Here is a 14,183-nt window from a genome sequence, read left to right on the forward strand (position 1 = left end):
CAGAGGTGTGTTTAGAGTCAGAGGTGTGGTTAGAGTCAGAGGTGTGGTAGAGTCAGAGGTGTGGTAGAGTCAGAGGTGTGTTTAGAGTCAGAGGTGTGGTTAGAGTCAGAGGTGTGGTTAGAGTCAGAGGTGTGGTAGGGTCAGAGGTGTGGTAGGGTCAGAGGTGTGGTAGAGTCAGAGGTGTGGTAGGGTCAGAGGTGTGGTAGGGTCAGAGTGGTAGGGTCAGAGGTGTGGTTAGAGTCAGAGGTGTGGTAGAGTCAGAGGTGTGGTTAGAGTCAGAGGTGTGGTAGAGTCAGAGGTGTGGTTAGAGTCAGAGGTGTGGTAGGGTCAGAGGTGTGGTAGGGTCAGAGGTGTGGTAGGGTCAGAGGTGTGGTTAGAGTCAGAGGTGTGGTAGGGTCAGAGGTGTGGTAGAGTCAGAGGTGTGGTAGAGTCAGAGGTGTGGTAGAGTCAGAGGTGTGGTAGAGTCAGAGGTGTGTTTAGAGTCAGAGGTGTGGTAGGGTCAGATGTGTGGTAGGGTCAGAGGTGTGGTAGAGTCAGAGGTGTGGTAGAGTCAGAGTTGTGGTAGGGTCAGATGTGTGGTAGGGTCAGAGGTGTGGTAGAGTCAGAGGTGTGGTAGAGTCAGAGGTGTGGTAGAGTCAGAGGTGTGGTAGGGTCAGAGGTGTGGTAGGGTCAGAGGTGTGGTAGAGTCAGAGTCAGAGGTGTGGTAGGGTCAGAGGTGTGGTTAGAGTCAGAGGTGTGGTTAGAGTCAGAGGTGTGGTAGGGTCAGAGGTGTGGTAGGGTCAGAGGTGTGTTTAGAGTCAGAGGTGTGGTTAGAGTCAGAGGTGTGTTTAGAGACAGAGGTGTGGTAGAGACAGAGGTGTGGTTAGAGTCAGAGGTGTGGTTAGAGTCAGAGGTGTGGTAGAGTCAGAGGTGTGGTAGAGTCAGAGGTGTGGTAGAGTCAGAGGTGTGTTTAGAGTCAGAGGTGTGTTTAGAGTCAGAGGTGTGGTTAGAGTCAGAGGTGTGGTAGAGTCAGAGGTGTGGTAGAGTCAGAGGTGTGTTTAGAGTCAGAGGTGTGGTTAGAGTCAGAGGTGTGGTTAGAGTCAGAGGTGTGGTAGGGTCAGAGGTGTGGTAGGGTCAGAGGTGTGGTAGAGTCAGAGGTGTGGTAGGGTCAGAGGTGTGGTAGGGTCAGAGTGGTAGGGTCAGAGGTGTGGTTAGAGTCAGAGGTGTGGTAGAGTCAGAGGTGTGGTTAGAGTCAGAGGTGTGGTAGAGTCAGAGGTGTGGTTAGAGTCAGAGGTGTGGTAGGGTCAGAGGTGTGGTAGGGTCAGAGGTGTGGTAGGGTCAGAGGTGTGGTTAGAGTCAGAGGTGTGGTAGGGTCAGAGGTGTGGTAGAGTCAGAGGTGTGGTAGAGTCAGAGGTGTGGTAGAGTCAGAGGTGTGGTAGAGTCAGAGGTGTGTTTAGAGTCAGAGGTGTGGTAGGGTCAGATGTGTGGTAGGGTCAGAGGTGTGGTAGAGTCAGAGGTGTGGTAGAGTCAGAGTTGTGGTAGGGTCAGATGTGTGGTAGGGTCAGAGGTGTGGTAGAGTCAGAGGTGTGGTTAGAGTCAGAGGTGTGGTAGAGTCAGAGGTGTGGTAGGGTCAGAGGTGTGGTAGGGTCAGAGGTGTGGTAGAGTCAGAGTCAGAGGTGTGGTAGGGTCAGAGGTGTGGTTAGAGTCAGAGGTGTGGTTAGAGTCAGAGGTGTGGTAGGGTCAGAGGTGTGGTAGGGTCAGAGGTGTGTTTAGAGTCAGAGGTGTGGTTAGAGTCAGAGGTGTGGTAGAGTCAGAGGTGTGTTTAGAGTCAGAGGTGTGGTTAGAGTCAGAGGTGTGGTAGGGTCAGAGGTGTGGTAGGGTCAGAGGTGTGGTTAGAGTCAGAGGTGTGGTTAGAGTCAGAGGTGTGGTAGAGTAAGAGGTGTGGTAGGGTCAGAGGTGTGGTAGAGTCAGAGGTGTGGTAGAGTCAGAGGTGTGGTAGAGTCAGAGGTGTGGTAGAGTCAGAGGTGTGGTAGAGTCAGAGGTATGGTAGGGTCAGAGGTGTGGTAGAGTCAGAGGTGTGGTAGAGTCAGAGGTGTGGTAGGGTCAGAGGTGTGGTAGAGTCAGAGGTGTGTTTAGAGTCAGAGGTGTGTTTAGAGTCAGAGGTGTGTTTAGAGTCAGAGGTGTGTTTAGAGACAGAGGTGTGGTAGAGACAGAGGTGTGGTTAGAGTCAGAGGTGTGGTTAGAGTCAGAGGTGTGGTAGAGTCAGAGGTGTGGTAGAGTCAGAGTCAGAGGTGTGGTTAGAGTCAGAGGTGTGGTTAGAGTCAGAGGTGTGGTAGGGTCAGAGGTGTGGTAGAGTCAGAGTCAGAGGTGTGGTAGAGTCAGAGGTGTGGTAGAGTCAGAGGTGTGGTAGAGTCAGAGGTGTGGTAGAGTCAGAGGTGTGGTAGAGTCAGAGGTGTGGTTAGAGTCAGAGGTGTGGTAGAGTCAGAGGTGTGGTAGGGTCAGAGGTGTGGTAGAGTCAGAGGTGTGGTAGAGTCAGAGGTGTGGTTAGAGTCAGAGGTGTGGTAGAGTCAGAGGTGTGGTAGAGTCAGAGGTGTGTTTAGAGTCAGAGGTGTGGTTAGAGTCAGAGGTGTGGTTAGAGTCAGAGGTGTGGTAGGGTCAGAGGTGTGGTAGGGTCAGAGGTGTGGTAGAGTCAGAGGTGTGGTAGGGTCAGAGGTGTGGTAGGGTCAGAGTGGTAGGGTCAGAGGTGTGGTTAGAGTCAGAGGTGTGGTAGAGTCAGAGGTGTGGTTAGAGTCAGAGGTGTGGTAGAGTCAGAGGTGTGGTTAGAGTCAGAGGTGTGGTAGGGTCAGAGGTGTGGTAGGGTCAGAGGTGTGGTAGGGTCAGAGGTGTGGTTAGAGTCAGAGGTGTGGTAGGGTCAGAGGTGTGGTAGAGTCAGAGGTGTGGTAGAGTCAGAGGTGTGGTAGAGTCAGAGGTGTGGTAGAGTCAGAGGTGTGTTTAGAGTCAGAGGTGTGGTAGGGTCAGATGTGTGGTAGGGTCAGAGGTGTGGTAGAGTCAGAGGTGTGGTAGAGTCAGAGTTGTGGTAGGGTCAGATGTGTGGTAGGGTCAGAGGTGTGGTAGAGTCAGAGGTGTGGTTAGAGTCAGAGGTGTGGTAGAGTCAGAGGTGTGGTAGGGTCAGAGGTGTGGTAGGGTCAGAGGTGTGGTAGAGTCAGAGTCAGAGGTGTGGTAGGGTCAGAGGTGTGGTTAGAGTCAGAGGTGTGGTTAGAGTCAGAGGTGTGGTAGGGTCAGAGGTGTGGTAGGGTCAGAGGTGTGTTTAGAGTCAGAGGTGTGGTTAGAGTCAGAGGTGTGTTTAGAGACAGAGGTGTGGTAGAGACAGAGGTGTGGTTAGAGTCAGAGGTGTGGTTAGAGTCAGAGGTGTGGTAGAGTCAGAGGTGTGGTAGAGTCAGAGGTGTGGTAGAGTCAGAGGTGTGTTTAGAGTCAGAGGTGTGTTTAGAGTCAGAGGTGTGGTTAGAGTCAGAGGTGTGGTAGAGTCAGAGGTGTGGTAGAGTCAGAGGTGTGTTTAGAGTCAGAGGTGTGGTTAGAGTCAGAGGTGTGGTTAGAGTCAGAGGTGTGGTAGGGTCAGAGGTGTGGTAGGGTCAGAGGTGTGGTAGAGTCAGAGGTGTGGTAGGGTCAGAGGTGTGGTAGGGTCAGAGTGGTAGGGTCAGAGGTGTGGTTAGAGTCAGAGGTGTGGTAGAGTCAGAGGTGTGGTTAGAGTCAGAGGTGTGGTAGAGTCAGAGGTGTGGTTAGAGTCAGAGGTGTGGTAGGGTCAGAGGTGTGGTAGGGTCAGAGGTGTGGTAGGGTCAGAGGTGTGGTTAGAGTCAGAGGTGTGGTAGGGTCAGAGGTGTGGTAGAGTCAGAGGTGTGGTAGAGTCAGAGGTGTGGTAGAGTCAGAGGTGTGGTAGAGTCAGAGGTGTGTTTAGAGTCAGAGGTGTGGTAGGGTCAGATGTGTGGTAGGGTCAGAGGTGTGGTAGAGTCAGAGGTGTGGTAGAGTCAGAGTTGTGGTAGGGTCAGATGTGTGGTAGGGTCAGAGGTGTGGTAGAGTCAGAGGTGTGGTTAGAGTCAGAGGTGTGGTAGAGTCAGAGGTGTGGTAGGGTCAGAGGTGTGGTAGGGTCAGAGGTGTGGTAGAGTCAGAGTCAGAGGTGTGGTAGGGTCAGAGGTGTGGTTAGAGTCAGAGGTGTGGTTAGAGTCAGAGGTGTGGTAGGGTCAGAGGTGTGGTAGGGTCAGAGGTGTGTTTAGAGTCAGAGGTGTGGTTAGAGTCAGAGGTGTGGTAGAGTCAGAGGTGTGTTTAGAGTCAGAGGTGTGGTTAGAGTCAGAGGTGTGGTAGGGTCAGAGGTGTGGTAGGGTCAGAGGTGTGGTTAGAGTCAGAGGTGTGGTTAGAGTCAGAGGTGTGGTAGAGTAAGAGGTGTGGTAGGGTCAGAGGTGTGGTAGAGTCAGAGGTGTGGTAGAGTCAGAGGTGTGGTAGAGTCAGAGGTGTGGTAGAGTCAGAGGTATGGTAGGGTCAGAGGTGTGGTAGAGTCAGAGGTGTGGTAGAGTCAGAGGTGTGGTAGGGTCAGAGGTGTGGTAGAGTCAGAGGTGTGTTTAGAGTCAGAGGTGTGTTTAGAGTCAGAGGTGTGTTTAGAGTCAGAGGTGTGTTTAGAGACAGAGGTGTGGTAGAGACAGAGGTGTGGTTAGAGTCAGAGGTGTGGTTAGAGTCAGAGGTGTGGTAGAGTCAGAGGTGTGGTAGAGTCAGAGTCAGAGGTGTGGTTAGAGTCAGAGGTGTGGTTAGAGTCAGAGGTGTGGTAGGGTCAGAGGTGTGGTAGAGTCAGAGTCAGAGGTGTGGTAGAGTCAGAGGTGTGGTAGAGTCAGAGGTGTGGTAGAGTCAGAGGTGTGGTAGAGTCAGAGGTGTGGTAGAGTCAGAGGTGTGGTTAGAGTCAGAGGTGTGGTAGAGTCAGAGGTGTGGTAGGGTCAGAGGTGTGGTAGAGTCAGAGGTGTGGTAGAGTCAGAGGTGTGGTTAGAGTCAGAGGTGTGGTAGAGTCAGAGGTGTGGTAGAGTCAGAGGTGTGGTAGAGTCAGAGGTGTGGTAGAGTCAGAGGTGTGTTTAGAGTCAGAGGTGTGTTTAGAGTCAGAGGTGTGGTTAGAGTCAGAGGTGTGGTAGAGTCAGAGGTGTGGTAGAGTCAGAGGTGTGTTTAGAGTCAGAGGTGTGTTTAGAGTCATAGGTGTGGTAGGGTCAGAGGTGTGGTAGAGTCAGAGGTGTGGTAGAGTCAGAGGTGTGGTAGAGTCAGAGGTGTGTTTAGAGTCAGAGGTGTGTTTAGAGTCAGAGGTGTGTTTAGAGTCAGAGGTGTGGTTAGAGTCAGAGGTGTGGTAGAGTCAGAGGTGTGGTAGAGTCAGAGGTGTGTTTAGAGTCAGAGGTGTGTTTAGAGTCAGAGGTGTGGTAGGGTCAGAGGTGTGGTAGAGTCAGAGGTGTGGTAGGGTCAGAGGTGTGGTAGGGTCAGAGTGGTAGGGTCAGAGGTGTGGTTAGAGTCAGAGGTGTGGTAGAGTCAGAGGTGTGGTTAGAGTCAGAGGTGTGGTAGAGTCAGAGGTGTGGTTAGAGTCAGAGGTGTGGTAGGGTCAGAGGTGTGGTAGGGTCAGAGGTGTGGTAGGGTCAGAGGTGTGGTTAGAGTCAGAGGTGTGGTAGGGTCAGAGGTGTGGTAGAGTCAGAGGTGTGGTAGAGTCAGAGGTGTGGTAGAGTCAGAGGTGTGGTAGAGTCAGAGGTGTGTTTAGAGTCAGAGGTGTGGTAGGGTCAGATGTGTGGTAGGGTCAGAGGTGTGGTAGAGTCAGAGGTGTGGTAGAGTCAGAGTTGTGGTAGGGTCAGATGTGTGGTAGGGTCAGAGGTGTGGTAGAGTCAGAGGTGTGGTTAGAGTCAGAGGTGTGGTAGAGTCAGAGGTGTGGTAGGGTCAGAGGTGTGGTAGGGTCAGAGGTGTGGTAGAGTCAGAGTCAGAGGTGTGGTAGGGTCAGAGGTGTGGTTAGAGTCAGAGGTGTGGTTAGAGTCAGAGGTGTGGTAGGGTCAGAGGTGTGGTAGGGTCAGAGGTGTGTTTAGAGTCAGAGGTGTGGTTAGAGTCAGAGGTGTGGTAGAGTCAGAGGTGTGTTTAGAGTCAGAGGTGTGGTAGGGTCAGAGGTGTGGTAGAGTCAGAGGTGTGGTAGAGTCAGAGGTGTGGTAGAGTCAGAGGTGTGGTAGAGTCAGAGGTATGGTAGGGTCAGAGGTGTGGTAGAGTCAGAGGTGTGGTAGAGTCAGAGGTGTGGTAGGGTCAGAGGTGTGGTAGAGTCAGAGGTGTGTTTAGAGTCAGAGGTGTGTTTAGAGTCAGAGGTGTGTTTAGAGTCAGAGGTGTGTTTAGAGACAGAGGTGTGGTAGAGACAGAGGTGTGGTTAGAGTCAGAGGTGTGGTTAGAGTCAGAGGTGTGGTAGAGTCAGAGGTGTGGTAGAGTCAGAGTCAGAGGTGTGGTTAGAGTCAGAGGTGTGGTTAGAGTCAGAGGTGTGGTAGGGTCAGAGGTGTGGTAGAGTCAGAGTCAGAGGTGTGGTAGAGTCAGAGGTGTGGTAGAGTCAGAGGTGTGGTAGAGTCAGAGGTGTGGTAGAGTCAGAGGTGTGGTAGAGTCAGAGGTGTGGTAGAGTCAGAGGTGTGGTTAGAGTCAGAGGTGTGGTAGGGTCAGAGGTGTGGTAGAGTCAGAGGTGTGGTAGAGTCAGAGGTGTGGTAGAGTCAGAGGTGTGGTTAGAGTCAGAGGTGTGGTAGAGTCAGAGGTGTGGTAGAGTCAGAGGTGTGGTAGAGTCAGAGGTGTGTTTAGAGTCAGAGGTGTGTTTAGAGTCAGAGGTGTGGTTAGAGTCAGAGGTGTGGTAGAGTCAGAGGTGTGGTAGAGTCAGAGGTGTGTTTAGAGTCAGAGGTGTGTTTAGAGTCATAGGTGTGGTAGGGTCAGAGGTGTGGTAGAGTCAGAGGTGTGGTAGAGTCAGAGGTGTGGTAGAGTCAGAGGTGTGTTTAGAGTCAGAGGTGTGTTTAGAGTCAGAGGTGTGTTTAGAGTCAGAGGTGTGTTTAGAGTCAGAGGTGTGGTAGAGTCAGAGGTGTGGTAGAGTCAGAGGTGTGTTTAGAGTCAGAGGTGTGTTTAGAGTCAGAGGTGTGGTTAGAGTCAGAGGTGTGGTTAGAGTCAGAGGTGTGGTAGGGTCAGAGGTGTGGTAGAGTCAGAGGTGTGGTAGGGTCAGAGGTGTGGTAGGGTCAGAGTGGTAGGGTCAGAGGTGTGGTTAGAGTCAGAGGTGTGGTAGAGTCAGAGGTGTGGTAGAGTCAGAGGTGTGGTTAGAGTCAGAGGTGTGGTTAGAGTCAGAGGTGTGGTAGGGTCAGAGGTGTGGTAGGGTCAGAGGTGTGGTAGGGTCAGAGGTGTGGTTAGAGTCAGAGGTGTGGTAGGGTCAGAGGTGTGGTAGAGTCAGAGGTGTGTTTAGAGTCAGAGGTGTGTTTAGAGTCAGAGGTGTGTTTAGAGTCAGAGGTGTGTTTAGAGACAGAGGTGTGGTAGAGACAGAGGTGTGGTTAGAGTCAGAGGTGTGGTTAGAGTCAGAGGTGTGGTAGAGTCAGAGGTGTGGTAGAGTCAGAGTCAGAGGTGTGGTTAGAGTCAGAGGTGTGGTTAGAGTCAGAGGTGTGGTAGGGTCAGAGGTGTGGTAGAGTCAGAGTCAGAGGTGTGGTAGAGTCAGAGGTGTGGTAGAGTCAGAGGTGTGGTAGAGTCAGAGGTGTGGTAGAGTCAGAGGTGTGGTAGAGTCAGAGGTGTGGTAGAGTCAGAGGTGTGGTTAGAGTCAGAGGTGTGGTAGGGTCAGAGGTGTGGTAGAGTCAGAGGTGTGGTAGAGTCAGAGGTGTGGTAGAGTCAGAGGTGTGGTTAGAGTCAGAGGTGTGGTAGAGTCAGAGGTGTGGTAGAGTCAGAGGTGTGGTAGAGTCAGAGGTGTGTTTAGAGTCAGAGGTGTGTTTAGAGTCAGAGGTGTGGTTAGAGTCAGAGGTGTGGTAGAGTCAGAGGTGTGGTAGAGTCAGAGGTGTGTTTAGAGTCAGAGGTGTGTTTAGAGTCATAGGTGTGGTAGGGTCAGAGGTGTGGTAGAGTCAGAGGTGTGGTAGAGTCAGAGGTGTGGTAGAGTCAGAGGTGTGTTTAGAGTCAGAGGTGTGTTTAGAGTCAGAGGTGTGTTTAGAGTCAGAGGTGTGTTTAGAGTCAGAGGTGTGGTAGAGTCAGAGGTGTGGTAGAGTCAGAGGTGTGTTTAGAGTCAGAGGTGTGTTTAGAGTCAGAGGTGTGGTTAGAGTCAGAGGTGTGGTTAGAGTCAGAGGTGTGGTAGGGTCAGAGGTGTGGTAGAGTCAGAGGTGTGGTAGGGTCAGAGGTGTGGTAGGGTCAGAGTGGTAGGGTCAGAGGTGTGGTTAGAGTCAGAGGTGTGGTAGAGTCAGAGGTGTGGTAGAGTCAGAGGTGTGGTTAGAGTCAGAGGTGTGGTTAGAGTCAGAGGTGTGGTAGGGTCAGAGGTGTGGTAGGGTCAGAGGTGTGGTAGGGTCAGAGGTGTGGTTAGAGTCAGAGGTGTGGTAGGGTCAGAGGTGTGGTAGAGTCAGAGGTGTGGTAGAGTCAGAGGTGTGGTAGAGTCAGAGGTGTGATAGGGTCAGAGTGGTAGGGTCAGAGGTGTGGTAGGGTCAGAGGTGTGGTAGGGTCAGAGGTGTGGTTAGAGTCAGAGGTGTGGTAGGGTCAGAGGTGTGATAGGGTCAGAGGTGTGGTAGAGTCAGAGGTGTGGTAGAGTCAGAGGTGTGGTAGAGTCAGAGGTGTGGTAGGGTCAGAGTGGTAGGGTCAGAGGTGTGGTTAGAGTCAGAGGTGTGGTAGAGTCAGAGGTGTGGTAGAGTCAGAGGTGTGGTAGGGTCAGAGTGGTAGGGTCAGAGGTGTGGTTAGAGTCAGAGGTGTGGTAGAGTCAGAGGCTTTTTTTGCTGTTGTTTTATTCCACCTGTATTTAACCAGGTAGCCTAGCTGAGAACAAGTTATCATTTGCAACTGCGAACTGGCCAAGAAAAAAGCAAAGCTGTTCGACACAAACAACAACACAGATTGACACATGTAATAAACAAACGTACAGTCAATAATACAGTTGAAGAAAGTCTATATACAGTGTGAGCAAATGAGGTAAGATAAGGGAGGTAAGGCAATAAATAGGCCATAGTGGCAAAGTAATTACAATATAGCAATTAACACTGGAGTGATAGGTGTGCAGAAGATGAATGTGCAAGTAGAGATACGGGGTGCAAAGGTTAATGTGTTGAGTCATTTCAGTTGCTGTGGTAGCTGACGTGTCTAGTGTTGAGTCATTTCAGTCGCTGTGGTAGCTGCCGTGTCTAGTGTTGAGTCATTTCAGTCGCTGTGGTAGCTGACGTGTCTAGTGTTGAGTCATTTCAGTCGCTGTGGTAGCTGACGTGTCTAGTGTTGAGTCATTTCAGTCGGTGTGGTAGCTGACGTGTCTAGTGTTGAGTCATTTCAGTCGCTGTGGTAGCTGACGTGTCTAGTGTTGAGTCATTTCAGTCGCTGTGGTAGCTGACGTGTCTAGTGTTGAGTCATTTCAGTCGCTGTGGTAGCTGACGTGTCTAGTGTTGAGTCATTTCAGTCGCTGTGGTAGCTAACGTGTCTAGTGTTGAGTCATTTCAGTCGCTGTGGTAGCTGACGTGTCTAGTGTTGAGTCATTTGCATACATAGAAACTCTGGCTTTACTCAAAGCCAGTTGCATGTCATTAGTCAAGATTGAAAAAAGTAAGGGGCCTAAACAGCTGCCCTGGGGAATTCCTGATTCTAGCTGGATTATGTTTGAGAGGCTTCCCTTAAAGAGCACCCTCTGTGTTCTGTCTTGTCTTCTTGTCTTTCAGAGTTTCGTCAGATATACTTGGATGTGTAGTGTCAGCGTTTGTTGCTGGCATGTCATGCCTACATGTTCTAATCTTGCCAATGAGAAAGTAATTAAAATTGTTTTTATTATCAGTGGGTTTTGTGATGAATGATCCGTCTGATTCAATGAATGATGGAGCTGAGTTTGCCTTTTTTTCCCCTAAATGTAATTTAAGGTGCCACAAATCTTTTTACTATCATTTTTTATTTCATTTATCTTTGTTTCATAGTGTAGTTACTTCTTTTTATTCAGTTTAGTCACATGATTTCTCAATTTGCAGTACGTTTGCCAATCGGATGTACAGCCAGATCTATTTGCCATCTCTTTTGCCTCATCCCTCATTTCATAAAATTGTTAAATTCCTCTTCAATCCAAGGGGATTTAACAATTTTTACAGTCATTTTCTTCATGGGTGCGTGTTTATTAGTAACTGGAATAAGCAATTTCATAAATGTGTCAAGTGCACCGTCTGGTTGCTCGTCATTACACACCGCGGACCAACAAATATTCTTCACATCAACCACATAGGAATCACTGTAAAAATGTATTGTATGACCTCTTATACACTATATTATTCCCAGCCTTTGAAACTTTGGTTTTCCTTGATATGGCTACTATATTGCGATCACTTCATCCGATGGATTTCAAACAAATTTCTGCAGCATTAGTAAAGATATGATCAATACATGTTGATGATTTCATTCCTGTACTGAAGCTTTCTCTTGAGTGGGCAGCCTGATGAAAGCCAGTCAATATTGTAATCACCCAGAAAATATACTTCTCTGTTGATATCACATACATTATCATTTCACACATTATTCAGATACTGACTGTTAGCACTTGGTGGTCTATAGCAGCTTCCCACCAGGGTTAGGGTGTGAGGGTTAGGGTGTGAGGGGTTAGGGTGTGAGGGTTAGGGTGTGAGGGGTTAGGGTGTGAGGGGTTAGGGTGTGAGGGGTTAGGGTGTGAGGGGTTAGGGTGTGAGGGTTAGGGTGTGAGGGGTGTGAGGGGTTAGGGTGTGAGGGTTAGGGTGTGAGGGTTAGGGTGTGAGGGTTAGGGTGTGAGGGGTTAGGGTGTGAGGGGTTAGGGTGTGAGGGTTAGGGTGTGAGGGGTTAGGGGTTAGGGTGTGTGGGGTTAGGGTGTGAGGGGTTAGGGTGTGAGGGGTTAGGGTGTGAGGGGTTAGGGTGTGAGGGTTAGGGTGTGAGGGGTGTGAGGGTTAGGGTGTGAGGGGTTAGGGTGTGAGGGTTAGGGTGTGAGGGGTTAGGGGTTAGGGTGTGAGGGATTAGGGTGTGAGGGGTTAGGGTGTGAGGGGTTAGGGTGTGAGGGTTAGGGTGTGAGGGGTTAGGGTGTGAGGGGTTAGGGTGTGAGGGTTAGGGTGTTAGGGGTTAGGGTGTGAGGCTTAGGGTGTGAGGGTTAGGGTGTGAGGGTTAGGGTGTGAGGGGTTAGGGGTTAGGGTGTGAGGGGTTAGGGTGTGAGAGGTTAGGGTGTGAGGGTTAGGGTGTGAGGGTTAGAGTGTGAGGGGTTAGGGTGTGAGGGGTTAGGGTGTGAGGGGTTAGGGTGTGAGGGTTAGGGTGTGAGAGTTAGGGTGTGAGGGTTAGAGTGTGAGGGGTTAGGGTGTGAGGGGTTAGGGTATGAAGTGTTAGAGTTAGAGGGGTTAGGGTGTGAGGGGTTAGGGTGTGAGGGTTAGGGTGTGAGAGTTAGGGTGTGAGGGTTAGAGTGTGAGGGGTTAGGGTGTGAGGGTTAGGGTGTGAGGGTTAGGGTGTGAGGGTTAGAGTGTGAGGGGTTAGGGTGTGAGGGTTAGAGTTAGAGACAGAGAGGTAGACCTACGGAACACAGGGAAGGGGGAGTTTCCCTTCAGAGCGTGGAACTCCTGCTCTAGTCGTCTTCGTAGATCGATCTGTTCCAACAGAACCTTCTGGAGTTCCTCTTTCTCCATGTTCTCAACATCCTCCTTTAGTGGCACGGGGGAACTTCCATCTTGAGATTGATCCCCTGGAACAAATGAAAGAAAATACATTTTTGATTCAATAAGACAGTGAGTTATTTATCCAAACATACCTTCGTAAAACTGACTATCCTACCGATCCTTGACTTCGGCGATGTAATTTACAAAATTGCTACCAACACTCTACTCAGCAAACTGGATGCAGTCTATCACAGTGCCATCCGTTTTGTCACCAAAGCCCAATATACTACCCACCACTGCAACCTGTATGCCCTCGTTGGCTGGCCCTCGCTTCATATTCTTCACTAAACCCACTGGCTCCAGGTCATCTACAAGTCTCTGCTAGGTTAAGCTCCGTCTTATCTCAGCTCACTGGTCACCATAGCAGCACCCACCCTTAGCACGCACTCCAGCAGGTATATTTCATCAACCAAAGCCTACTCCTCCTTATGCCGCCTTTCTTTCCAGTTCTCTGCTGCCAATGACTGGATCGAATTACAAAAATCACTGAAGATAGAGCCTTATATCTCGCTCACTAACTTTAAGCATCAGCTGTCAGAGCAACTTACCGACCATTGCACCTGTACATAGCCCATCTGTAAATAGCCCGTCCAACTACCTCATCCCCATATAGTTATTTTTTTGTTGTTGCTCCTTTGAACCCCAATATCTCTACTTGCACATCTATCACTCCAGTGTCAATGTTAAATTGTAATTATTTCACCACTATGGTCTATTTATTGCCTTACCTCACTAATCTTACTACATTTGCACACACTGTATATATATTTTTATATTGTGTTATTGACTGTACGTTTGTTTATTCCATGTGTAACTCTGTGTTGTTGTTTTTGTCAAACTGCTATGCTTTATCTTGGCCAGGTCACAGTTGTAAATGAGAACTTCTCAACTGGCCTACCTGGTTCAATAAAGGTGTTCTCAACTGGCCTACCTGGTTCAATAAAGGTGTTCTCAACTGGCCTACCTGGTTCAATAAAGGTGAAAACAAATCCCTCTAATAATCTGTAGTACTCTGACTGCAATGCAACCATTGACCTATAGGTGTCAGTCTGACTGCAATGCAACCATTGACCTATAGGTGTCAGTCTAACTGTAATGCAACCATTGGCCTATAGGTGTCAGTCTGACTGCAATGCAACCATTGGCCTATAGGTGTCAGTCTAACTGTAATGCAACCATTGGCCTATAGGTGTCAGTCTGACTGCAATGCAACCATTGGCCTATAGGTGTCAGTCTGACTGCAATGCAACCATTGGCCTATAGGTGTCAGTCTGACTGTAATGCAACCATTGGCCTATAGGTGTCAGTCTGACTGCAATGCAACCATTGGCCTATAGGTGTCAGTCTGACTGCAATGCAACCATTGGCCTATAGGTGTCAGTCTAACTGCAATGCAACCATTGGCCTATAGGTGTCACTCTGACTGCAATGCAACCATTGGCCTATAGGTGTCAGTCTGACTGCAATGCAACCATTGGCCTATAGGTGTCAGTCTGACTGTAATGCAACCATTGGCCTATAGGTGTCAGTCTGACTGCAATGCAACCATTGGCCTATAGGTGTCAGTCTGACTGCAATGCAACCATTGACCTATAGGTGTCAGTCTGACTGCAATGCAACCATTGACCTATAGGTGTCAGTCTGACTGCAATGCAACCATTGACCTATAGGTGTCAGTCTGACTGCAATGCAACCATTGGCCTATAGGTGTCAGTCTGACTGCAATGCAACCATTGGCCTATAGGTGTCAGTCTAACTGCAATGCAACCATTGGCCTATAGGTGTCAGTCTGACTGCAATGCAACCATTGGCCTATAGGTGTCAGTCTGACTGCAATGGAACCATTGGCCTATAGGTGTCAGTCTAACTGCAATGCAACCATTGGCCTATAGGTGTCAGTCTAACTGCAATGCAACCATTGGCCTATAGGTGTCAGTCTAGCTGCAATGCAACCATTGGCCTATAGGTGTCAGTCTAACTGCAATGCAACCATTGGCCTATAGGTGTCAGTCTAACTGCAATGCAACCATTGGCCTATAGGTGTCAGTCTAACTGCAATGCAACCATTGGCCTATAGGTGTCAGTCTGACTGCAATGCAACCATTGGCCTATAGGTGTCAGTCTGACTGCAATGGAACCATTGGCCTATAGGTGTCAGTCTAACTGCAATGCAACCATTGGCCTATAGGTGTCAGTCTAACTGCAATGCAACCATTGGCCTATAGGTGTCAGTCTGACTGCAATGCAACCATTGGCCTATAGGTGTCAGTCTAACTGCAATGCAACCATTGGCCTATAGGTGTCAGTCTGACTGCAATGCAACCATTGGCCTAT

General features: G+C 49.8%; 1 protein-coding gene and 3 long non-coding RNA genes across 12 annotated transcripts in view; 3 read left to right on the forward strand and 1 right to left on the reverse strand.

Moving 5' to 3' along the window:
- The window catches only part of skor2 (SKI family transcriptional corepressor 2), a 40,857-nt gene that overhangs the window by 9,901 nt on the left and 16,773 nt on the right, over nt 1-14,183 (reverse strand). Inside the window, exon 4 of the mRNA XM_055861325.1 lies at nt 11,711-11,875. Within this exon, the coding sequence (XP_055717300.1) occupies nt 11,711-11,875 (165 nt within the window). The remainder of the gene's footprint in view (nt 1-11,710; nt 11,876-14,183) is intronic.
- On the forward strand, nt 12-6,572 carry LOC129810677 (uncharacterized). 9 transcript variants are annotated; one of them, XR_008752762.1, is made up of 19 exons: nt 12-58; nt 591-658; nt 1,342-1,409; nt 1,582-1,655; nt 1,970-2,071; nt 2,324-2,414; nt 2,450-2,535; nt 2,570-2,605; nt 3,352-3,438; nt 4,077-4,110; nt 4,414-4,481; nt 4,802-4,892; nt 4,928-5,013; nt 5,100-5,135; nt 5,206-5,327; nt 5,637-5,722; nt 5,895-5,968; nt 6,161-6,262; nt 6,515-6,572. It is a non-coding gene; the product is annotated as an uncharacterized LOC129810677 (long non-coding RNA). The 9 variants fall into 9 exon arrangements; XR_008752761.1 differs by lacking the exon at nt 12-58 and adding an exon at nt 1,103-1,136 and having other exon boundaries at nt 610-641; XR_008752767.1 differs by lacking the exons at nt 12-58; nt 591-658; nt 1,342-1,409 and adding exons at nt 82-111; nt 857-943 and having other exon boundaries at nt 1,582-1,615; nt 1,919-2,003.
- LOC129810715 (uncharacterized) lies at nt 2,613-3,256 on the forward strand. Its single transcript, XR_008752775.1, has 3 exons — nt 2,613-2,674; nt 2,880-2,947; nt 3,120-3,256. It is a non-coding gene; the product is annotated as an uncharacterized LOC129810715 (long non-coding RNA).
- Nucleotides 7,342-7,699, forward strand: LOC129810698 (uncharacterized). The gene is made up of 3 exons (XR_008752770.1): nt 7,342-7,437; nt 7,563-7,579; nt 7,656-7,699. It is a non-coding gene; the product is annotated as an uncharacterized LOC129810698 (long non-coding RNA).

The sequence above is a fragment of the Salvelinus fontinalis genome, chromosome 2 (genome assembly GCF_029448725.1).
Source record: "Salvelinus fontinalis isolate EN_2023a chromosome 2, ASM2944872v1, whole genome shotgun sequence".
NCBI lineage: Eukaryota > Metazoa > Chordata > Actinopteri > Salmoniformes > Salmonidae > Salvelinus > Salvelinus fontinalis.